Source organism: Ciconia boyciana, chromosome 16 (genome assembly GCF_034638445.1).
Source record: "Ciconia boyciana chromosome 16, ASM3463844v1, whole genome shotgun sequence".
Taxonomy (NCBI): Eukaryota; Metazoa; Chordata; class Aves; order Ciconiiformes; family Ciconiidae; genus Ciconia; species Ciconia boyciana.
In genome coordinates this window covers 9,350,862-9,376,410 of record NC_132949.1, presented here as the reverse complement: position 1 = coordinate 9,376,410, position 25,549 = coordinate 9,350,862, and the positions used below count along the sequence as shown (strand labels likewise).

Sequence of the window (25,549 nt, the reverse complement as noted above, 5' to 3'; positions counted from 1 at the left end):
ATCACCTTTGAATGTTTGCTTTCACTTGTTCCTCAATGCTTGCTGCAGATACTCTTTATTCTGTGTCGCACTGAGTCAATCTTTGGCACTCAGTGCTTTGTTAATTGTATTATTTTTCAGGATGTTATCTTGCCCTGTAGCACCATAAAAGGAGAAGGGAGAAAATCCAGTGGCTTCAAGGAAATAATGATCCAGCCTAGCAGTACCCTGATATGTGATCTCAACCACGTTATCTTATACTTGGTGGTGAGCATGCTGTACTTAGGTATCAGGTTTGCTTGAAGATGTTACCTGATGATGTCTCCTGGAGCCATCAAATTTGTAAGAAAAGGGTGTAAGATTTTCCTGGAAGCATCCTGAAAAATAGCGGAAATAAGCCCAGAGTGCTTCAAAGGATCTTTTCTTAAGGTGTAGGGACTTGGCTTGGGTACCACTCCTGAGTACTGGGTCTCAAGTTTGGTGTGTATTCTCACTGCACCTATCAAGTATTCTTCTAAGCTCAGAAGAAAAATGTGATGGTTTGCTGATCTGTGTTGACCACCCCATAATTGAAAATCTTGAACCATACAGAGATGTAACTTAATTTTTTAGCACAATCAGATTGCAGGTATTGAACTCTGGACCATTGCATTAGATGTACATGATCAAAAGTCAGGTCAGCTCTCTGAAGAGAAGTAACATCAGCCAGCTTTGGCATTAGCTCAAGCTTGCCTTCTGCGAGGCTTCTGTTAGTTCCATGGCAGACTCGTTTTCCCTCCTGCTCTCCTCTGTCTTTGTTTTTTTATGCTTTCTCCCATACTGCCAGCAGAGTCCTGTCTTCCTTTTCCCTAATGCTGCTTCTAAACTTTCTTCCAAACTCTTGAGCCTATAGGAGACTGTGAAGTTCTCACCTTACAAATTAAGTCTCCTTTTCACTACTGTCTTACTCATTGATCAGCTCCTCTTCTCTACTGTTGAGAAGTCCAGATCTACAAGTCTTGATGCCTGTTGGCTGCAATTATGTTCTTCCAAAGATACTCTGACTAGATCTTTTCCTTGTTTCTAATTCAAAGATAGTGTTTGTTTGTTTTTTTCAACCTTGTCCTTCACATTCTGATCCCAGTTGTCTCTGGTGAGTGTGATTGCTTTTTGTCTTTGGGATAATGAATGGAATATTTTATCATTATGCAGAAACACTTTTGCAGGCCTTGCAATTAGATGATGATCACTAGAATTTTAAGGTTGACTTTTAAATAATTCTTCTTTCCTCCGTCTCAGCTTCCTATGACCCAGTGATTGTTTCTTTTTTGAATTTCTAAATTTTGAAACTTCTTTCATATTCCCATGCTTTCAAAATTAAAAATACCAATGATGAGTACTTCTTGGAGTATTGCATTTCCTGCAAGTTTCTTTTGCCTGTACCTAACTCCTCTCAGATTTGAAGAGAACTTATTTTGAGGTGAGATTTTATTACTTTAACTTCCTCTTTTGGAAAAGGTTTTTTCTGTTTTAAGAAGTTATTAATGTGTATTTTCTACTAACTACTTCTGTAACTGACTGTGTATAAAGACCTCTGGGAAATTAATCAGTCTTGCATCTGTCTGTTGGGCCATTTTGATTCATGAAGTGGCAGTTGTTGGCAGGTGACTGCCAAAATGTCCAGGAATCCTCTGCTAAATTGTCCATATCTCACAGGGCTAAAAAATCTTTGAGTAATGGCCACTTGCATTCTGTCATATTTGGTACATGAGACTATTGTGAGAGACTTTCCAAAGTCCTAAAAGTATTGTATTGTGGAGCACCAGTGTGGTGCTTTGTGTTGGAAACCTGTAGAAGGAAATACTGCTACCGGTAGGATTTTACAGTTATGTCAAGTCCCTTCAAAAAAGTTAAATGCAGTGCTGGATTGAGCATGATTTTGACAATTCAGATGTAGGGGATTTGTTTAATTGATTAGCCTGAGGGATAAATGTAATATAAATTTGTAAGAAAATCACTGAAGATGAAAGATTAGGACCCTTTACTTTACATAAAGGAGCCTTGAACAATAATGGGTCACAAACCATTGTCAGCAGTAAAGGTATCACCTAGTTTAGGTTGAGAATGAGTACTTTCTGTTGACCGACTAAAATGCTTTATGTTAAATGAATTGATTTCAGTTCCACTTACAGAGCACAGATTTGTGCAGCACAGTTGGCACCTTGCGATAAGTTCAAATTTAAAAAAATAGAACAAAGTGAATGTGAACAATGTGTTACAAACTTGCTATAGAAGACATTTGCTGCAGTTCAGCCAAGCAAAACGCTAGTGAAGGTGGCCTTGCAGCAAGAGTCCGCCTGTTCTGGAAATTAGATGCCTGAGTCTCCAGTGTGGCTTGTCCTCCACCGTCCCTGGCTCTGCCTCTTTCCAAAATGAGAACAAATAATGTCAATGAGACAAGACTTGAATAAATTTTGGGGGCAGGAAGGCATTGCATTGGTCTTTCATGGTCAATAGGTCTGTTCACATAGGAGACAATGGCATCTGAAGGAGAGAACACGCACGAAGCTTGAAATTATTTTCACTTTAAAGGGGGAAGGGTAGAATTGTAAACATATGTCTGTGATCTAAGGAGAAATCCTTGAACCTGTTACTGTCATGCAAGCTGCAGTTGTTTGTGGAGTGTGACTGATGTCCAGTAGAATGTAAAGTATCTTGAGCTGAAAGGCCTTGGGGATATCATTAGAAAATGTCAGTGTCCCCCTCAGGATAGTCAGATAGCATGTCAAGTGTCACTTTGCCTGATAGTAAAGAAACTTTTTCTTTGCATCAAAGGAAAGCTGTTGAAAATGCATTTTTCAGGATTAACTTAGAACATAAAATTTACCGAGCGTGCTTGCTGCATTAGGTCTTTTGTTTGGGTATCTGGTTAGTGGACTGGGCTGCTTTTTTAACAAAGGACGTTTCTCAGTATCTCACAATCTTCTGGGGCATTGAATTTATTGGTTGAAATAACCTAGCTCCTCACCTATTTAAAAGCCTTTCTTTGCAGTGAATATATTGCCTGAAAAACACCAGTCCAGCACATTGCAAATTAAAGATTTTTCACTCTGCCTGTTTTTGGAGCTGTACTTTGTACACAGTGTTATTTGATCATGCTTGCCGCAGGCTTCCCAGACATCAAAGCACAGTTTGAGATAGAACTCGGTACCCCACTGTAATACTAGCTAGATATCTACCTGTTTGATTGGGGATTATATGATTTATTTTATTTTCTGACTTGCTGTTTGCCCCCCGCGGGGGCTGCCTTCTGTGCATTGTATCCACGTTCAGCTGTGGTACCTTACAGCCCGGTTGTCAGAGGGGGCTCCTTATGTCTTGCTAAAATCTGCCTCCTCCTGGGGGACGTTCAGGCAGTGTCTTAATCACTTTCCTAGGAAGGCTATGCAGACAAACATTATCATTATTGTTTTTAAGTATTTTTGTGTTCATTGGGTGCATTTGAGTGTAATGTTTCATAGTGGATAATAATAACTCAGTGCTATGTGAATATTAAAAAAGGCGCATGTGTCTCAGTTAGGAAAGGGGATTAAAGCAAAAATGCTTTTTTAAGAGCAGAGCTATGATGTGGAACCAAATACAGACTGGTGTCAAATAAGCTGATCTGGCCTCTTCCAGGTTCTGGGTTAGCAAAAGCAGTGTGTCATATGTCTGTGCTCCACTGCTGAGAGTTTACCAAACGAACAAAAGACTTCCCTGAAATGTCTTCCCTGGGTCTCTTCCCTTTCCACCTTTCAATCTGGTGGAGAAGAGAGGAGGAAATCTAAGAGGGGAGGAGGCGATGGCCGCATGATAGCTCTGCGATCGGTTGCTAGAATCCCTCCTTTCCTTCTGGAGAGGTGGGTGAGCGTGATTGTGCATTTATGGATTAAGTGCAGATTAAAAACAGTACCTTAATCCTATTTCTCTCTTTCTTCTCCCTTCACTCCATACTTTTCATTCCCTGTTATTCATACCTTTTTTTTTTCTTTTAAATATTTTTATTCATCCATGCCCTTTTATATTTCCATGGGACACTGTTTTGTGCGCTGTCTGCTCCTGGGCACCGCACACAGCTCACCCTTTCTTTCTCCAATCAGGATGGCGGCCTAGTGGAAGAGCCCACTACTTCACCATTTTTGCCTTCACCAAGCCTGAAGCTCCCCCTTTCAAACAGTGCACTCCCTAATCAGACCCTGGGCGGGATTGCCTCAGGGCTGGGCATGCAAAACTTGAATTCTTCTAGACAGGTAAGGCTGTTGGGGGAGATCCCAAGTTGAATTTCAGCTCTCTTGGACTCGCTGCTCGTGCCCATCACTTCCCCAGGGGAAACAGTGCTTTAAACTTAAAGTGCGTGCAACATCTTTGTTTGCATGAAATATCAGTGGAGAAACTACCTGCTGTGTAAATGTTTCACGTTATAGCACATAAAACAACTGCTTAGTTGTAATTAGCCTGCTAATTACATGCATCCATTGAGAAGAGACTGTAGTATTATGGATTTATACCACTGAACCCTGGTAGAGCTCTGCCTTGATTGATGTGAGGTTTCTTTTTTTGAGGCGTTGCTAATTGTCACAGACTCTAAGGCAGAGACATTGCTCTAATTTGTCTTTCCTGGCTGGCATAATTATTCAGTGATGAGATGGGTGAGAAGTGATGGGGGCATTTTTATTCCTGCTGTAAGTGGTCAAGACAGCTCATAGCTTTGACAGGTGATAAGAAAGAAACTGTGCTTCTAGCACCTCTGGTCAAAGAGAGCATTGTGGCAAAAGGGATGTTTTGGCCTCTGGGTAGAACGTGCTGAAAGGGAAAGAAAAGGAGAGAAAAGGAAAGGAGATGGAGGGGAAGGTTGATAAACACCACCAGACTGAGAGGCCATAAACTACTGTCGATTATGAAATGGTTATTTTTGCCATATAAATTGACATTCCAGCAAAGATAACAACACAGAAAAACTGTATATTCTATGGTGGCTTTTATTACATATATTCTTTTAAAGTTAGTTTTCTAAAGGCAATACTTGCCAGCGCTTACAGCCCATTAAGCGTATCTTTCAGAAGCGGAGACTGCACTAATAGCACGTCCATTATCAGTAGCTTTGTAAAATTACTAAATATACAAACTGCCTAGATAATTTAAGGATTGGGATGCTGTGAGTTTAACGACTCCATTCTCCTGTCCCTTGCTACACAAATACAAACATTTTTGGCGAGTACTTTTCATTGTTCATCTCGTGACCCTCTAGGGTTGTGCATCCTTATAAAAGCGATCTTCAACTTCAGCTACCTTTTGTTCAGGCATCTGTACAAAGTTTTGGAGGTTTGGGATGTTGGGTACATGGCGATCTTTGCCATGCCTGATTCTAAACCTGTATGTACTGGTTTCTTTATCCGTGCCTGTCATAATCACTGAGGATAAAGACTGCACAAATAAGTAACTTCCAGGTTATATGTTGAGTGATGTCTTTAAATGCCAATGTCTTTCTTGTCCTGCTGTAGATACCGAGTGGCAATCTGGGTATGTTTGGCAATAGCGGAGCAGCACAAGCCAGGACCATGCAACAGCCGCAGCAACCGCCAGTGCAACCTCTTAATTCATCCCAGCCTAGTCTTCGTGCTCAAGTGCCTCAGTTTCTATCCCCTCAGGTTAGATGACACTTCCACTCATGAGTTTTCCCTTTCCCTGGAACTCTTCCATATGCACTCTCCTCTCTATATGCATTCTGTCATGCTCCTGAGGCTTTGTAGCTACTGTTGCCTGGTTCTGTCTGTGTTGATTTATTTACCAGCCAGTAAGCATGTTACACGGTTAAGATGGTCTCGTGTATATTCTGTACGTTATCTGTGTGGGCACATTCTCATGTTCCTTTTTGAAAAAAGTAGTGTTTCTAGAGAGCTGAGGAGTTTGTTCTCAGCTCTTTTTCTATAAATGGACGTTTGAGTATGGTTATTAAGATTTGTATTAGAGCCTCTTGTTAATTTTTTGATAGTTCATGGTACTACTTCTGGTAATAGTAATATTTTCCAGCTGATGTCTTGTGACTCTTACACATTTGGCAGTGTTAAAAGTAAATGTACAATGTTTAATACACTGCTCTTTCTTAGGTTCAAGCACAGCTTTTGCAGTTTGCAGCAAAAAACATTGGTCTCAGCCCTGCACAGTTAACCTCGCCAATTAATAATCCTCAGCATATGACGATGTTGAACCAGCTCTATCAGCTGCAGCTGGTAAGTTAAAAGACATGGCAAATAAGCTGTAAATCAGAATTGAAGGCATGAAGATAAAATAAGAGAATGGCTAACTAAATTTTTAAAAGGATGTGACATCTTTAAAACAATCAGATGCTGATTTCTTTGGTAGAGTTTCTTTTTAAAGAAACAAAATCATGGTTTGTTGCCTCAGGCTTTATAAATAGTCATTTGTGGAATAATTATCCTTTACAGCTGATCAGTGGAACTAAAAAGTCAGCTGTCTTCATACTGGTATGAGTAACACAGTATATTCTCAAAGAGGACTAATCTGTGTATCACATACCAACCTATGCAACTGATTGACCAGCTGGGAGATTTGTGTCACAACATAACAGGAGAGAAATCTCAGCAGTGCTGGTCACCTGAAGTTACCTGGCAAACTTCCTTCAGTTGCCTCACTAAATAATAAAGTGTAGGGTAAATTTCCTGTAATTAATGGAATGTATATTAAACACATCATGTGATAAGAACTACTTGTTTTTAAGAAGTTGTGTACTTTTGCTATATTTGCAAATTTTACATTCGTGTGTGTGTGTATGAAAATATTTAATTAGATTTTAAGAATGTTTTTAAAAGAGATAGTGCTAACAGTAAGTCAGTATTTGCTAGGGTTAAACATAAAATTGAGGATGACAAACTAGCTTAGTTGCTGATCTCAATGTGCTAGTCAAACTCTTTTATTAGTCACAGTGTTTGATAGTATTATTCATTTCTGGTTATGTTTCCTAGTTTTGAGGAGCACAGCATTGATCTCATGCCATGGTAATAATTGAACAGTACCCAGCTACTTGAAAAATATCTGTACAGAACTCCTTTGGATTTTGAATTCACGTGTTTCAGAGAAACATCTTGAAAAAAAAATTTACTGCCCAGTTATCCACATGAAAATTGTGCAACTTTTCTGGAATAAAGCAGCACAACTGATTAAATACAAACTGTTGTCAGAACTCAAAATGGCCAAAACAAAAATAACTATTGATATTTATCCTATTTGTATGATACTATAAACTTTTATTTTAATCTTTGCTTTGTGTGACAATTTTTTTTTTTTCAGAAAAAAAATAGGTTCCTATCTTTAATGACCACGTATTGCTCGTGCAAACTTTTACTCTTCAGTTTTTTTAATCGACGTGTTTGGTTTAAAAAGAAAAAAAACCAACAAACACTGGACTTAAACAAATATATTATAAAATACATTTGTAACAAGATTGTTACTTCTGCGTCATTGACTATTTTCAGAAAACTCCAATGTTGCTGTCTTTTCTATTTTATAATGTATCAGAGCAGTTCAAGCCAGCTTGTTTGGTTTATTGTGTATGTTAGGATCTCTGACCTCTGGTTTCTGTCTTGTAGGCATACCAACGTTTACAAATCCAGCAGCAGATGTTACAGGCTCAGCGTAATGTTTCCGGACCCATGAGACAACAGGAGCAGCAAGTAGGTTTGCCTGCCAGTTCAATCTTGCCATTAGAGTTTGGTTTCAATAGCTTAGAGATTGGACTACATTATACCAAAGCAGCTAAAGCGTCCTTAGAAACAATAATATAGTGCATGGCTTACGTATTGAAAAGGAAAGAGTGCTAGAGTAACAAAGCTATTTCACAGCATTCAGTTATTGGAGGAAAGCTCTTCAACCGTTAATACAGTCAATTTTTATTTGTAAAGAGATCTATTGTGTTGTTTCACTGTAGAGAAAGGCACAAGGAATCTAGTGTCGCTTTGTTCAATTGAGCATTTATTGATTCTTTTTCTTGCCAGGTTGCACGTACAATCAATAACATGCAGCAGCAGATCCAGCAGCACCAGCGCCAGCTGGCCCAGGCCCTGCTTATGAAGCAGCAGCCTCCCCCTCCACATCTATCTTTGCACCCCTCTGCAGGCAAATCAGCCATGGATAGCTTTTCACCCCATCCCCAGGCTCCCGGCCTACCTGACCTGCAGACCAAAGAGCAACAGTCTTCACCGAACACCTTTGCTCCTTACCCTCTTGGTAAGCGTCCTTCATTAAAGCAGTTCCGTATGAAAAAGGCAACTGGTAAGGCAACAATTTTGGTTAATGTATTTCAAGAAAGATGCAGATCAGTTTGAAGGAATGCAGAAAGAGTGTTGTGCAGACAATTAGATGTTTCAAAAACATGACTGCTAAGGAAAAGATGAAATCCTCTGCTCACTTTAGTCTAAAGAGAAGACTTAAGAGACATGCAGGAATCTTCAAAAATGTAAAAAATAGCTTTGAAGAAGTTTTCTTGCATGTGGCTAATGCAAGAGGCAATAAACTTTTGTTGCATAAAAGGAGATCTAGTTAAACATTAAGGATTGCTTATTTGCTTTAAGCAAAGCAGAGTACTGGAATAAATCATCTGGGAAGTTTCTGAAATCTTCTTCACCAGTCATTTTGTGGTAGGTTAGACATAGATCTGTCAGATATGATTGATGTCAAAATAATTGATTCGGCCCTGAGACAGGGTGAACAGAACAACCTTTCAGACCTGTTTTCTGTGATTGTTTGATGTATGCTACAGACCTCATTTATGACATAAAGGAATTCATTTAATCTCTTTGTGACTCTCTTTATGCTGTGTACAATAGAATTGCCAAGCTTTATCTACCATGCAGCAGTTAAGAAGGTAATTTTGACTGCTATGGTGAGCTGTTATAGCAGGGAGCATCAGAAGGCAAAAGAATTTATGAATTAAAGGCCTAAGTCTAAGAGGTTCTTATCATATCTCAGCTTCCTGTGATCTGCTAACATTCAGGATTATATATCAAAAAGGACCCAGATTTGTGTCACAGAAGCATGTCAAAGTTATTCCTTAAATATAGTCTGAGTGATTTTGTTTTGTGTCTACAAAATATATGCCAAAATAGTACAATACCTGCTCTGATGCATACCAGCTGTTTGTATGACCTTTTAATTAGTTGCTTTGTTTGGGATTTTTAAAATGTTGTTAGCAAAATAAAACGGCAGACATCATGGGGGTGTGCTGGTGAGACATTAGGAATATTTTGGCTTAGCAAAGGAATGCTGTAAATTCTTCACTGGTTTAAATGTAGCATTCCAGTGCATTCCTCCAGAATTCCTTTTCTGAGACAAGCGAAGAGACTGCAAGTACTGACAGCTTTAAAATATTATCCCTACATCTTTTTTCTTTTTTCCTTTTAGCGAAGTTTTAACATTTTCTGAATTCGTGGGAGTTATATTGGTGTTCCTATAAAAGCAAAAGTTCTTGACAGCAGGTTGAAAATGTGCGTAATAAATTACTACACATACATACAGATGTCTGAAAAATCAATGTTTAGTAATTTCCTCAGCTGGATTTTTAAACGCATCTTTTAATCCTCCAGTATATTATGGATATCTAATGACCTATTTCACCTTAGCTGGACTGAACCCGAACATGAATGTAAATAACATGGACATTACTGGTGGTTTGTCAGTGAAGGACACTTCTCAGTCCCAGTCTCGCCTTCCTCAGTGGACACACCCCAACTCAATGGATAATCTGTCTAGTGCTGCTTCTTCGCTTGACCAGAACTCCAGCAAGCACGGTATGTCGCATTTAATCTCTGTGTCAGTCTGGCTTTTTGCGACTTGAGTCATATTGCAATTGTAATTTTTTTCTCATGTTACTATTTTCAGTAGGTGCTCATAAATGGTTGGTACAGAGCACCCTTTGAGACTGTGATATTTTTAAGATGATTTCTGCAGTCACGTGCAGCAATGCATTGAAGTTCTTGCAGCTATCACTTCGTACGTGCAATGTAGGAATGTTTTTTTTATTTGCTGAATTTTGTTGCTTAGAACATGGAGTTCAAGTAAAACAAGCCATTAGCGTTGGCAAAACAAGTCCCACAAGCATCCCCTTACTCCAGATCTGCATACCTTCAATCCAAAAAAACTTTACATTGGCTTTCTCCCACAATTTTTCCAATATCATCAACCTTCCACAGCCAGTCCTGTACAAAGGCATGATGGATTGCATAATTACCCACCCTGGGAGTTAGGTGCACAAACTTCATATTTTTTCAGAAGTGATCGCTAATCTGTTTGAACACCTTTATCCCTAATGCCTCCAGTATCCTGAGTCGTTTATTCCTTCATTTCCTGTACCAAGTTTATCCTGTTAGAACATGGTGCTCTCTTAACTTTATTGTATCCTGGATTTTATTATGAGTAGTATGAATTATTTCTTTCACCGTAGTTTTTTATTCTGCAAGTAGCTGTACTGCTTATGCCAAATAGTTGTTTGATAGTTTGTAGGAACATGAGAATGGCCATTTCGAATCACCCATCCCATCAGCAATGAATACCTAGAGAAGGATGAGAAGAGGGCTTGCCTACAGTGATATTCCTTAGGATGCTGTCTCAGCAAATTCCTATTTACCATCAGTGTAATGATTTGAATTACTTAGTCTCTTTTTGGCAGTAATGTAATGCGAATTTCTTTAACTTGAGTGTCTAGATTGTACCAGCGGTGTATCTCACAGCTGTAATTCCTAGTAAGGCTTCAGAGGCTGTTAAGCCTTGCTTACTGTGTTCATATTTTAATTTTCTTTTTTATCTTCATAATACGGAAAGAAAAAAATAAAATAACAACAAAATATAGGGACTGATGAAATTTCATACCCAAAATTAGTCCCACTCCTAAACAAAGCCTTTCCATTTCATTCATTACAGGTGCTATACCTGGAGGTTTAAGTATTGGTCCTCCGGGAAAGTCCTCCATTGATGACTCTTATGGCCGGTATGATCTGATTCAAAACAGTGAATCGCCCGCCAGTCCACCTGTAGCTGTTCCTCACAGCTGGTCACGTGCCAAAACCGATAGTGATAAAATTTCCAATGGCTCCAGCATAAACTGGCCACCAGGTAACAAAACACAAAGCATTTGTGTTAAGCTGATGTCCTTTAAAACATATTGTTGGTTTTATTTATTGAATCCTCATGCCTTCTATACACAGGAACTTTGGAGAATTATGACTATATATACTCTTCTTTTTATTATATTGGAAACAGAGTTTCATCCAGGAGTGCCATGGAAAGGACTGCAGAATATTGATCCTGAAAATGACCCCGATGTTACTCCTGGAAGTGTTCCAACTGGGCCTACCATAAACACCACGATACAGGACGTTAATCGCTATCTTCTCAAGAGTGGAGGTAAACACACAAATTACTTTCATATCTGTGTATACTTTCTTTTTCTTTCCAAAAAAGTTGACTTCATATATTATGGCTATAGTGTATTTTTGCATGTAATCCTAATCTACTAATGCTTCTGCTCTGAACTTTTACTGAAAATACTTGACTTAAATATGGGACTAAGAAGTTTCTGGTTTTTCATGGGAATGTAAATATTTTTATATTGGAAAAGGCTGTGAGATGTAATATAAACTTCTGTGGTCACTGGAAGTTTTTGTAACCTGTAACACTTTGTTTTGAACAAGATTTTGCTCTCCATACTGACCAACCTCTTACATACACTTTGTGAAATACTCAGAAGACACAATACAAAAGTTCCAGAGTTGTTGCTGAGGCACCAGGCTTCTGTCACACTAATTAATTGTAGCTTTGTTAGAATATCAGTCAGCAAAATAAATTAGAGCTGTTTTATCCCCAAAACCATCAAAGAAAAGAAAAAATAGGGAATTGGCTAGTAAACTAGCATTTCCCAGTGCCATTTCCATTCCTTTTGTCTTGGCAGTGCTTACTTCATAATTAAAAGGCTACTCTCTAAAACAATAAACCATTGGGACTATGCCACTTGTTAACTAGATCTGCTGAAAGTGGATCAAGGAAAAGGTGGCTTGGTTTAATTGTGATCAGCGTGCCAAAATAGGCAAGTTATCTGCACTCTATTAGAGCACTCTAATATGCACAGGAATAGTATAATCAGGTTGTCAAGAAGGACCTGTCAGGATTAAAAATGTGGATTTTGTTTTAGTAGTTACATCTGTGATATCAGCGTAGATTGTAAATCAGAACTATCCTTGAAACAGGTTTCCAGCTTTGGGCTTGTTCACTCAGGTGAAGGGATGTGAAACGTGAGGGAAAGGAGGCAGGGTTTTTCATTGCCTTGAATGATTTTAGTTGTCTCTTACCAGAAAGCAATCTTTATTTAAGCTGAAACATGAAGTATTTGTGTGCATGAGTAATGTTGAATTAACTTTTAATGACGCAAATATACTTCAAGGGGCAGGCAACCCGGATGGTTTGAAGTTATAAAAGGAAAAGTATAAAGACATAATTCAGTCACAGTTCAGATATGGTGCACCCAAGAAACACTCCCTTAAGGCCAAAAGCCTAGCCCTACAGAGCTATACCTGTAAGTTAGAAGATACCTACTACAGGTCTTCCTTCTTTATAGAAGGAAAGTATACGTTAGCTCTGTTGGTGTATGATCTGTCTGTGGAATGAAGAAAAATAATTACGGTGGTTAGGGAGGGTCAGTATAGATGATCTTTGCAGAAGTAAACAGGCCCTCAAGAGCCAAAACTTTCTGAAAAGCAGTGACTGTTCGGGTCCATGTATGCTTCCTTTCCTCATTAGCTTTTTAGCTTGTTAATGATATAATTTTAATAAAAAATGTAGTTGCTGAATCTGTTTCTTTATGCTCGTATAACCTAGGTATTTGCTCCTAGGTAAAATTATCTGTTATTGTCAGTACCCCTCCATATGAGATCGGGGCTTTTATGACATGCTGCCAGGAAGGGACTGTCTTTCAATACTGCAGCTTGAAGCACATGGATTGTATTAACAGAGCTGATCTCCATTTAGAGGGCTAGACTGTGCTGTATACCATCCTTGCACTGTACGCTTAGAAATAGACAAAACCTAAGCTTTTGGGTTGATTTTTGTTTTACCCTGTTTGCTAATGAAGCTTTGCAGGGTCAGCTACTCTGAGCTGAAAGTCTTAGCCACGTGGAATTGGGAACAGTTTCAGCTCTGTGGGCATATGGGCCTTTGAATCTGATATAATTCCCTCACTCCTGCCTGGGGAATAGATTATTTCCAGAGGAGGCCTTGATACAGAGTTAATTTGCTTGAGACTGATGTCTGTGTTGGTATCTTTTGGAGCGCAGTGAGTCTGGATAAGGTAAAGTTTGGTTGGTTGCTGTTCCAGTTGAAAACATAGCCTGTGTTTTTTATTGAGCTGTGAGGGATGAGATTGTCCTTCTAATTCCTCCCTTCTACCTCAGTACAGCGCTCTTTTCCAAAGAACTCGCCTATTTTTATTAGTCAGTTAAAGATGTTTCAGTATCACAGTCCATCTATGTATGTCAGGAATGATAAGTCACCTAGGATACACACTTAATTTTGTTGGTGGCTAGAGAGAATAATTCCAGCTCTTCTGGTCTTTATAATGAAGATATCTTATTTTATGTTCAGTTTCTTTCATTTGCTGCCAGTAAGGAAATTGTATGTATGCTTAGATAGCTCCTCAGATTGTAAATGATTTACCAAGATGGTTTCAGGCTATTTCATTTAATGTTATCAGTTTGAGAAGAGATTGCTAAAATATATCCTTGCTATACTGAAAGTCTGCAAAAATCTGAAGATGTTTGTGGGCATTAGCATGTAGGAGAAGTGCTTACCTCAAGTAATTTAGGACAAGTCACCCATGGTAAGAGGTTAGTTTATCATATACATCTATGCTCATCTACAGTTGCCATTGCTTAAGTCAGCTGGCAGAGCACCTTTATAAATGAAGCCTGTTCCTTGAGACTAAACAGTTTAACACTGATGTTTTGAGAGAGTCACGTATCTTAAAGGAAATGCAGAATTTATCTTCTGCACAGGCGCTAGTACATTTGCTACTGTGCCAGCTTTCTTTTCTTTTCTACTAAAGACTTCTGCTTCACTTTATCATGCTTTCTGTAACATTTCATTCCTAGACTTCAGAGACCAGGCTGATTAAGGAAAATGTCTTGCATGGTTTGTATTTGCACATAATAGATTTGCTTATGTCATACCAAACATCATTATGCCCATCTTTCTTAGTTGCTTCTCTGCTGGTTCTGCAGGGTCATCCCCAACATCATCTCAGAATGCCACGCTGCCTTCATCGAGTGCCTGGCCGCTTAGTGCCTCCGGCTACAGTAGCTCTTTCAGCAGCATTGCATCCGCACCTAGCATTGCAGGTACGAAAAATGGCCTTTCTACTTTTGCATCCTTCTGCATTCTGAGAAAAGGCCCTAGAAAGTGCTTTCCCCCTTATTACAGTAGTGCTACTATAGACAAAAGCATATTTTTTAGTACTGTGCTAGGTAGGCAGCTCTCCTGGCAGCTCTTGAGTGGTGAGCGTTGGATGGTATGCCTGGAATTGCGTTAAAGAAAAATGTATTTATTCCACTTGGTGCCATGTGCTGTCACTCTGTATTGGCATCAAGATCTCTTAAGGACTATGTCCACTGCAACTTTGAGGAGGAATATTGCCTAAGACCTCAGTAGAAACACTCCTACTAGACCCCTCTGTAAGAGCCAATATGAAATTATTGTTAATAGAGTCACTGTTAAAAGTGAACCATCTTCAGCTCAGGAAAAAGTTTACTAGTACCTCAAGGAGGTACTCTGCATGGCTCTGGAGGGATTGGGTTTGGGACTCTATAATGTCTTTTAATGTCTAATATTCAATCCAAAGCCTGATGCTCCCCTATATGGCTGAGATTGTAGATGGTCTAAATAATTACCCTGTTCTTTTTAATGAGCTATAAATTCTGGAGTGCCTCTCTGCAAATCATGGAAGCTTTGCTTGCAATATGGCTACCTAAATATCCAGTTTGTCCCACTATAAAAATGTTTTGGGGCTGTTGTATGGATTGTATTAGCATTTTAATCAATGAAAACCCTCCAATTCTTTGAATAAAGGAAGGTGCAACCTCCAGGTCATACTGCAGAATGCAAAACAAAAAGGGTTTGTTTGAAATGTTTTACCCCAATTAAAGGAAAAGAAAGGAATGGCTTGCTTTTCTTTTATCTGCCATGCATTTCTGCTTTATTTGCTTTTTATTTTTTTGCAGTGTCATCTAATCTTTGTGTTAACCCCATGAGAAGTAGTGACATAGCAACATCTAATCTGTGGTAATGCGTGTGTATCATGTGCTACATTGCAGGCTGAGCTGCTCTGAGTTCTAAAACTCAGACTTTCTCCCCCCCCCCCCCATTTTACCATTGTTAATGTCTTCATCATCATTGTCAAATTATTTTTGTTGCTACAGTTTGCAAGAAGATGGGAGAGTGGTTGCCCTTTCACTTAAATTGTTATGATTCAGTGTAAAATCATTGAGTTAAATGATATAGATAAATAGAGGCAATTTGGGGAGTGTGTGTGTATATAACTGAGGCTGTGATTTGGTGACTGGTAAATTTGGCTTTAGGACTAATAAAAAAACCTCAATGGCTGCCTGATGCAAAGCACTGATTCAGTGTAAGCTTAATCTGCCAGTTCAAATCTGGTTTTAAAAAAATTCACAAGATTTTTGTATTTTGGACTTTGTCAGGCCAAGTATTTTCTTACTGTCTGCAGTCAACATTAAAGCATTAAGGCAGCATAATCACAATATCATTCGCTCTGGCAGAAGATGCAGTGATGTTACCATTTCAGTCCATTCCAGTCAAACACGTGCTGCTAATGTTAGTAACGGTGGGACTGTGCTATGACAAGGAAATTGGACTCTAATTTCACAACATATGTTGGTACAAGGAAGACAGGCGGGGATGTGTAAGTCTAAAGGTGAATAAAGGGGTTTGTTTTGGTATCTGTAATTTGAATCAATTTTGTCTGCCACTCTGAATGCTAAACTGTGGTTGTTATTCTTGTTTTTTGTATTATTTTATAAAACTCTGGTTTGGCAGGAACAGTAGTAAGATAGTTTAAAAACTGATTAGGGAAATAAACTGCACAGTAAAAAGTTACAAGAGTGACAGGTTGTGATATGGTCTAATCTTCTGAAGACTTCATTTTTCTCAAAGACACTTGGAAAAAAGAGTATCTGTTACTTTGAATATTCAGAAATACAGTTTTTGTTGGTCTTTGATCTTTGGGATTTTAATAATGTATCAGAAGAACATACGGATATACTGGTTACTTTATATTAGATGAGTTGTGTAAGAAAAAGTGGTTAAGTTCTATTAAACCTTTGAGAGACAATCTTGAAGTGTTTCATTATCATTTTGATGAAATTAGATTTCAAATACTTAAGTCCATTTTCTGGTCTTTTTTCATGTATCGTCTTTTATGAGAAAGTGAAATAGTAGATTTTGGAAAGGGAACTGTGTACATGGCAGGTGTTGTGAGATTCATTAAACGCAAAATTCTTTGAAAATGTAATACTAGCGTAAGTAGAGTCAAAGGATATAGGATTTACATCACTGGATGGTACAGAATGCTATTCTTTTCTCTCCTGAAAAATTGGAAGAATATAGTCAATGCAGAAGCTTGATGATTACCCATCCTACTTGGTTTAACAGTTGTTGCTAACTAAAAATACACAAATGTATTTGTTTCTACTGCAGGTAAATTGTCAGACATCAAGTCTACGTGGTCCTCTGGCCCAATCTCTCACACACAAGCCTCTCTATCCCATGAACTATGGAAGGTACCCAGAAACACTACTGCTCCTACGAGACCACCTCCAGGCTTAACAAACACCAAGCCATCATCTACGTGGGGTGCCAGTCCCCTGGGTTGGACCAGCTCTTACTCCTCTGGTACTCTTGACTTCTGTGTTTTATAATACCGTAGTGCCTTCTTTTTATAATTGTTTGTTTTTATTCTGTGTTACAGTAGTGAGGCACCCCATAGCTGTGTATTAGGCTCCAGAAACTTGAGGTTTTACACAAGTAGAGTGTGTCTGTTTTGAGGATGAAGCTCATGTCTGTATATTTTAGTTAGGATAAGTTGTAAATGAAGCTGTCATCTTTCAGGTGGTCATATTAATAATTTTACGTGGGAATTGCCAAATTATTTAACTCCAACTAGGATTTTTTCCATTTCCTTAATTTCTAGAAATGTCTTTTAAACATGTTTCTTGTTTTGTGGTATGATCTATGACTGCCTACGAGGCTTCAAGATGAATGAGTCAGCCCATGGAATTTAATACAGAACACATTTTTGGAGCATGGATGTGAAGCATTTAGGACCTGATGGCATTGCAGGGCCCTCAGGGAATGTCTTAATTTTTTCATGCAGACTCTTTTTTTAGATGTCGTTGTTTTGCTTAAATACAAATATGAGAAACCATGGATGTGGCTATATTAAAAAAAATATATATTTATGTATCATGTTTGTTTGTGAAGTATTGTCAGCTTCAAAAGTATTACACCTATTTTATAAAGCTGACTATTTTATTAATCTGCTTTCACTAAATTGGGAATTAAATGTTCTTCCCTCTTCTTGCCATTTATTTTTTATCAGTTTTCTTCACCAAAACCCCACCTGGTGGGCAGATATTGCTGGTGCCAGGATTCTCTCTCGAGCCTGAGTGTGGTCACGCACGTGACTACAGAAGTACTGCAGTTTCTCAAATGCCACTCATAAATATCAAGCTTGTACAGTTTCTCATTGTAAAACACCAGGCTGAAGTTGGAAAAGCAGGTTTTGTTGGTTATGTCCTTGTATCTTTAATCAGACCATTGTCAGTGCAGAAATATCTGTTTTGAATAAGTCATATACATTAATCTACCATTGGCAAGATAGCAGAATGCTGCAGTGCTATAAAAATCTTTAATAGTAAGCAGCAATCTGAGCTTGCACATCTGAATTGCTTCTAAAATGTGTCTTCCAGAGTAATTATAATGTAACCTGAAGATACAGTTTCTTGCAGTGTCATACCTGCATCCGCTAGTTTTCTAATAGTTATTGTGGGAATGTGAGGAATGCCACAGATTTTTTAAATGTAACAAAAGCAGGTCTTCATTCAGCAACCTTTCATTCTGAAGAAGACAATAAATCAAGATGTGAGGAAACTGCTGTAGGATTTGTTTTCAGTAGCAATAACGCTTGCTAGTATGTTGGGATTCCAGATAAGTTTTCTTCTTGTAATATGCTCTTCGCATCATGGTAAAATGTTTTGTTGTGGAATTTGTATTGTAGGTTCTGCATGGAGTACTGACAGCTCAGGGAGAACAAGCAGCTGGCTGGTTCTTCGAAACCTCACACCCCAGGTAAATAGAACTGTACACAACTAGTTATGAAAAGAGACGTGTCACATTTAAGAGGTGATAAGAGGAACATTTGTCAGCCTTGGTCATTTGGTTCATTTGAATGCAAAATAATTATTCTGCATTTATTACAAGTGTCTGTCTTCTACGTGGAATTTGTAAAGTTTTCAAAGGCCTGTCAAATCGACTATGAACTTTTAAGCGTGTAATTAGTCATTCAGCGTGCACCCTTTATGTATGTGTAAGTTTGGAGGCAAATAATGTTTTAAAGCAGATACAGAGATGTAAAATCTGCTTTTCCTATGGGGGTTTTTTTTTTGGTGGTTCTCCTGAGTCTGTCAAATCCTCTAGTCCTCCACGTAGTGTCATTCAGAAGGAAGACAGTAAGTCACAAAGCCTTGAATGTAGACATCCAAATTAATCTTGGGGAAAATTTAGTTATATTTATGAACAATGTGTGTTTCCTTTGACTTATTTCTGGACTTCTAATGATAAATGTAATTTGTATCACCTAAACTGGGAAATTTTGTGCACTGAACTGTAGGGAAGTCTTAAAAAGACAGGATATCTCACTCAATGAAGACAGCGATAAGTCTATAATTAAATTCTTCTTACGGAAGAAAAGCCTTTCTTTTCTTTCACCTGTACTTATTCTTTAGCTTTTAAAACTTGCTTAGTTAACAAGCATTTAAAGTAAAATCACAAAAATACAGATAACCTTTCCCCCCTTCCCTCTTACCAGATTGATGGTTCCACACTGCGGACACTGTGTTTGCAACATGGCCCTCTAATAACATTCCACTTGAACCTGACGCAAGGGAATGCTGTGGTCCGATACAGTTCCAAGGAAGAAGCAGCCAAGGCCCAAAAGTCTCTGCATATGTACGTTTCTGCTCTCTCTTTCCTTCATTATGAAGCCAGTTTTATCTCAATTTTACCTATTTTCTTAGGCATTTATTTGCTAGGACTCAGAACTGATCAGTAGCTAGTTTAATCCGATTTTGGAAATTACCTAATGAGAGAGAGAAAAAATAATTGCGGACTAGATACTCGTACACTACTGAATAAGAGGTCATTACAAAACTTGATAATAGATAATCACCGTTAATAACATCCTCAGTAAGGATTTGTCACCTATAAGACTGCAAAGAATTTGTAAGATGTGATAAGAATTGCAAAGGAAGCTCAGAGAGAAAAGAGCGTGAGACAAGGTTTTAGCTTAGAGAGCAACAGAAGGGGCAAACCGATGATAAATAAAGAATGTGTTAGTGGTGGTCACCTTTTTTAAAGGAGTTATGAAAGAAACTGAAAGAAATGTATGACAAGAAAATGTGCTTTTTAGGTGTTTTAAAATCTGTGGGACTAATTGGCATACTATGCAAGAGCTGGAGAACCTGAGTGATAAAATCAGTGACATGAGGGAGGATTAAGAATATGAAGACTGATGGTTCAAAAGAATACTTAGGTGCTTAGAGTTGGAAAGCCATTTTCTTTATCAACAGGTTATAGTATGAGTATAATGAAAAATACTGATCATAGCGGAAGCATCTTTTGGAGCTAGCTGTACTACTGGCCTGATTACTTTCCCTATATTTAGAGATGTAGGAGTGATGGTTACTCCATATGGAAAGTTGCAACTACTTTCCCATTATGAACCTGATTAACAGAAATTGTAGTAATAATAATTATATTAATGACCATGTTGCTTTTTTAACTGTTGACCATTCCTTAATTAAATATTACGAAGCAGCATTGAGAACAATTGGAGATGAAAAATTGGCCCGTCTTAGTTACATCACTTTAGATGTGGGCATCAGGTAAAAGAAATAATGGCAAAGGCAAAATTAATATGCAAGTTTAAAGATAAGTTATTATTTTAAATATGTACATGGCAGTGTCCTTACATTATCAGTGATCTGGAAGGCCTCCATTTAAATTGTTTTTTTAATAGATTGTGGCGTAACTATAGTTACACTGCTGGCAAGGACAGGACAGACCTTTCTGAATGAAAAGGGTTGAGCTACATATGTGTTTGGTTTGCTGGCAGGGTGACAACGGTAAAATACAATGGGATTTGTGGAAGCCAACAGGACAGTATTAGAGTTCCAAGAGATATCAGCCACTATCTGTTACACAGATAAATGTTTACATGGAGTTGATCACTGGAAAATACATTGCAGAGCCAACAGTCTCAGATCCCATCTAATTTGATATGAGAATAGCTTGTTCACACTCTCCATCTCTGGTTGTGTGGGGTTTTTTGCTATATAAATTAGGAGCAGCAGTGATTAATACTTTTTGGAAATTAATTTAAAATTTTATGAAGAATGCATAGTTTTCAAAGACTGCGTTTGCATCTCTTCATTTACATACTTAGGAAAGGTAGAAATTCTTATGATGTGATTTTCAACAAGGAGCATTTGCACAAACCCTGCTTGTTGATGGCTTCCAAACCAGAGGGCTGCGGTCAGGTGGTGAGGGGGAACAGCCATTACAAACACGTTTGTATTCCAACGAAAGCATAGTTGTTAATGTAGATGTTCAGAGTTACATGCCATGTAATGGTGAGACTGAAGTAATACAGAGAACCTGGAGGTTTAGGCAGACAGTGCCAGGTAGATTTATCTTCCGTTCTTCTTTAAAATATCTTAAGTTGCAAAATAAATTCTAGAAGAAAATAAAAGCTAGGTTCTTGGAAGAATTCTGCATCCATTGCATTAGTCATGCAGTTATTCTTGTCAAACATATGCAAAGGAAATTAATTTTAAACATACTACTAAAGAAAAGAAAGTGAGGTTTCAGGAAACAGGGTGGGGGGAAAGACAAAACCTTCAACTTTGCCGGATGAGTGGTGAGTTGCATTGAAGTACAAATCAATTTTCAGAGTACAGATGTTGGAAGTGTGTTCCCAACACAGCCAGTGGGTTTCAAGTATATCTTTAAATAAAAGCAGGAATAAGCATTAGACACAGAAGAGTTGAACTGCACATTGAAGAGTTAATGTTAAACATAGTGATGGGATAAGACCTTCACATGTATGAAAGCATACTCGTTCTTTTTTACATGTGAAAAAAGAAGGATTCTCTACTCTTTCTGAGTCTCTAAGTCTTCTGAGAATATTTAAAAAAGGAAGAGGAATTATACACCTCATGGTCCGGAGCTTGCTTTGCTACACTATATGATGCATTGTTGGATCTATATTTTGTATCTTTTTAGTAAAGCAAAGTGCCGTAATTACTACAGGTCCCACTGCCCATTGCTCAGAAATAATAAAAGCTACAACATTTATGCAAAAGGAAAAGTGAAGAAAGGAGGCAGTGTTATCAGGTGCTTGAGTACAGACATAGAAACAGCATTTCAGCCTTTGCTGTAATTGAAAAGTTACTGTTGAGTGTGATGGTTGTAGACATCCTGAGGTGCAAGGTGTCTGAATTTTATTCTGCTCATACATCTGGCAGATTTAAAAAAAAAAAAAAAAAAAAAAAAAAGAGACACTTCTTTTCTTTTCCTGGTTAGCTGATTTTAAAATACACAGCAAATGAGTGAATCTGTTGCCGGATTTAAATACCATAATATATTCTGGGATGACAAATTAATGTGAAGAGACAAGTTTTTGAAAATGTATTATACTAAATTTGTCATTATTGGCATAATTTGTTACTGATAATGCTGTATGCTTGTATCTTTATGCCTAGAGTACAGCCTCCCATGATGCGTGTTAGTTAAATGAGGTGGTCTCCACACATATGGCTTTGTGTGTTGGCCTATGGATGTAGAAAGGTAAAGGGAAAATAGGACAGAGAACTCTTTGTTCAAGAGACTGGGATTGCTAAAAGTTGAGCAGATGTGGCAGAAATCTTCATCTCAAATTCAGCTTGGGGGAAAATGGATTTATATCCATCTCGGATATTTCCGAAAGCGCCCCTTGCATCTCTTGTTTCATGCCGCTGCACCTCTTGTTTTTGTCCTCAGGTGTGTCCTGGGAAACACTACCATCCTGGCCGAGTTTGCTGGTGAAGAAGAAGTGAACCGTTTCTTAGCACAAGGCCAGCCGCTGCCGCCCACCTCCAGCTGGCAGTCCAACACTGGAACCAACCAGACTCGCCTGGGCTCCTCGAGCAGCTCTCACGGCTTGGTGCGCAACGACGCCGGCCACTGGAACACTCCCTGCCTGGGGGGCAAGGGGAGCAGCGACCTGCTGTGGGGTGGGGTGCCTCAGTACTCCAGCAGCCTTTGGGGACCCCCGAGCACCGACGACGGCAGAGTTATCGGAAGCCCGACACCTTTGAATACTCTTCTTCCAGGTGATCTTCTCAGTGGGGAGTCCATCTAGGAAACAAGAGAAACAAAATGGAAGTAACAATCATCAGCACTAAAGGAAAAACAAAAATTGTAACCCTTTCCAGTCCCGGGCTTGATGAAGAATCCAGCTTTAACAGATCAGACTGGCAGCCCTTTTTAGTACCTCTGTCCAGTATCGAATATGAAACTGCAGAAGTCCTTGTGAACTGTTCATGAAACAGTATGGGCTACTTTTGGTCAGTGTCACATGCTAATGACAGGTTTTATTTTTTTCATGGCTTTTTGTTTTATGTTGTCTTTTTATGTTTGTATGGTGATTTTAAAAACAAAGTATAAAAGCTGCTTAGAATAGGTCTATCATGAAGGGCACTTTTCAGAATTTGGGCTGGAAAGGGTTATTTTATCAGCTGGGGGGGAAGGGGGAAATGAAAGCCTATTTAAAATGAGCCTGTGACTATTATGCACATTACCAGAGGCGGACCCAATAATCAGAAAGGGTGAAGTGTGATATTTACCATTGGTACAGAAAAGTAATGAATCTGAGTGGTAACTATTGACTGTACAGGTTGAGCGGGGGGGAGGGAGGGCAGGGTTGGGCTATCTCTGTGTCCACTACTCCCATGGATCTGCCTATGCACATTACCCTTGTTTCATTACTTTTTCATGTCATTTTTTAAATCCCAAAAATATAAAAAGCTTAAAAAAAAAAAAAAAACCAAAAAAAAAAAAAAAAAAACAACCCACCCCATATCAACATGCAAATACTTGAATCCAGCAGGCCAATAACAAAATGTGAACACTTTCTAAGTCTAATTATTACACTTCCAGGTCGGCATCAGTACACAAAAAACAGGCTCTAAGAATTTTTTTTAAAGTTCAGACTATATGTTTTTGTTGGAACAGATGTATGTATGTGAGTGTGCTTGTGTGTGTGCGCGCGCGTATGTATGTGTGTGCCCATGTGTGGTTTAACTAAAAGTGTGAATTTTTTCCTTTTATTCAGTATATGCTTTTTATTTGCTCATTGGTCAAATGTTTAATTGTTATTAGCTTCTAACTTTGCACTGAGTGTCCGCAGCCCTTCTTGTAGCTAATCCTATAATGTTAAAAAGAAAAAAAAAAAAAAGAGAAAAAAAAAAAAAGAAAGAAACTGATAGAAGGGGCCGGCGACAATTCACGTGTAAATGTTTACTCAAGGACTCTTATCGCATTTTAAAAATTACAGTGTGTATCTCTGGAGAATAATATGTATATCTACCTTTAGCGGCTTTTTATTGTGGACTAATGCAAGAAAATTATTACCGGAGTATTGCACCATTTTTCCATTCGGAATATAAAGTTTAAAAAAAATACTCTTGTTGAACTGTGGCCATAGATAATTGTAAAGAGTGGATAGTTCCCTTGCAAGCAGGAACAGAAACAAGCACTTGGACATAGGTTTTGACTGCTTTTGGAGGAGCCAGGAGTTTTGGCTCCCACCTGTTTACAGACCTTTTTTTCTCCTTCAAACTTTAAAATAAAAAAGGAATTAAAAAAGAAAAAAAAAAGACTTCCATCGTAAAGAAAACTATTTTCAGAATGAAGATATGCTACTTCAGAGCTCTGGGATTGAACAGTGTTGTTGTATTATTCTTTTCTTTGGCCATTGCTGTGTACTATTTTTGTTGTTGTTTTCCTCCTCTTCGTCAAAGTGGCGAAAACTTTGTGATCACTATCTTGCACATGGTGGAAGATGTCTCAGGAAAGCCGGGTTTCCCGAGGAGCAACTCCACACCATTTCATGTATTTTTAAAACCCAACTCCTAGCACTGAAGATATTATTAAAAAACAAAATAAAATAAAAAAAAAGACAGTAAGAAAGAAGAAAATACCTAATCTAATGTGTAGCAGTTACATATTTACCAAATAATGGACTCAAAAGAAATAGATGTTTGAAGAGTGCTTTATATATTAAAAAATCGCTTTATGTTTAAAAAAAGATCAATGTTTTTGATTGTTTTGAAAGGAAGAAAGACAATGGAATAACATACACTTCAAGTATGTTTTAAAAATTATATGAACATTGTGCTCCCTGCCTGCTTGGATCAGGAAACTTGTGCATTACTTTTTTTTTTTTTTCTTTTTCTTTTTCTTTTTTTCTTTCTTTCTTTTTTTTTTTTTTTTCTGGAAGATTAGCTTTTTAATGGTTTTATCAGAGATAAAGGGTCCTGCAAGATTGCAAATTAACAAAAGCTGGTTTTATAGAGGATCATGAACTATGCACAAACTGGGTTCAAGACTTGTTTTTTTCTCAAGTTTTAGTAGTGTATTTAGCTGAATAACCTTTCCTCAGAGTAATTGCATCTCATTGCCATTACACGCCTCCTACATATATATTTTATATATATATACACACACACACTTATATAAAATATGTATGTGTGTATGTGCGTGTTTACATACAATTTTCCATGCTGAAGTTTAGCATTGAGTTGTAGAAAAACTCCTGATATTTTAAAATTGGGAATGAAAATTTCTGTTTAAGGGTTTGGGGCGGGGGGTGGGTTTGTTCTGGGGCTTTTTTTTTTTTTTTTGCCTTTCCTTTTGGATTAAAGATGTCTGTAACTCTGAGATTAAAAAAGAAAACAACAATTGTGGCTTTTAATGTTTATTCTCCTCATAGAATGTGATTGTTAAAGAACATGCACCGAAAGTTGCTTTCAAGAGTACGAAGATTCTTTGAAACTTAATAAATTGCAGTTTTTTCTTGGCTGTTCAAATAATGTGTATTTTTCTTTTATGCAGGGGATACTAAAAATATATATATTGTTAAATCTGTTAAGGTATTTCATGG

The 25,549-nt window shown here is 38.0% G+C and overlaps 1 protein-coding gene across 10 annotated transcripts in view; it reads left to right on the top strand.

The window, feature by feature from the left end:
• Positions 1 to 23,867, top strand: part of TNRC6C (trinucleotide repeat containing adaptor 6C) — a 110,456-nt gene extending 86,589 nt beyond the window's left edge. For 6 of the 10 annotated variants that reach the window (XM_072880851.1, XM_072880854.1, XM_072880855.1 and 3 more), the window contains 13 exons: positions 4,098 to 4,247; positions 5,499 to 5,645; positions 6,105 to 6,227; positions 7,605 to 7,688; positions 8,010 to 8,241; positions 9,633 to 9,800; positions 10,930 to 11,121; positions 11,269 to 11,412; positions 14,277 to 14,393; positions 16,768 to 16,962; positions 18,347 to 18,417; positions 19,157 to 19,296; positions 22,387 to 23,867. In XM_072880851.1, the coding sequence (XP_072736952.1) occupies positions 4,098 to 4,247; positions 5,499 to 5,645; positions 6,105 to 6,227; positions 7,605 to 7,688; positions 8,010 to 8,241; positions 9,633 to 9,800; positions 10,930 to 11,121; positions 11,269 to 11,412; positions 14,277 to 14,393; positions 16,768 to 16,962; positions 18,347 to 18,417; positions 19,157 to 19,296; positions 22,387 to 22,747 (2,124 nt within the window). In that variant the 3' untranslated portion in view covers positions 22,748 to 23,867. The remainder of the gene's footprint in view (positions 1 to 4,097; positions 4,248 to 5,498; positions 5,646 to 6,104; positions 6,228 to 7,604; positions 7,689 to 8,009; positions 8,242 to 9,632; positions 9,801 to 10,929; positions 11,122 to 11,268; positions 11,413 to 14,276; positions 14,394 to 16,767; positions 16,963 to 18,346; positions 18,418 to 19,156; positions 19,297 to 22,386) is intronic. The other 4 variants (XM_072880859.1, XM_072880856.1, XM_072880857.1 and 1 more) reach the window with 3 other exon arrangements.
• Positions 23,868 to 25,549: the final 1,682 nt, after the last annotated feature.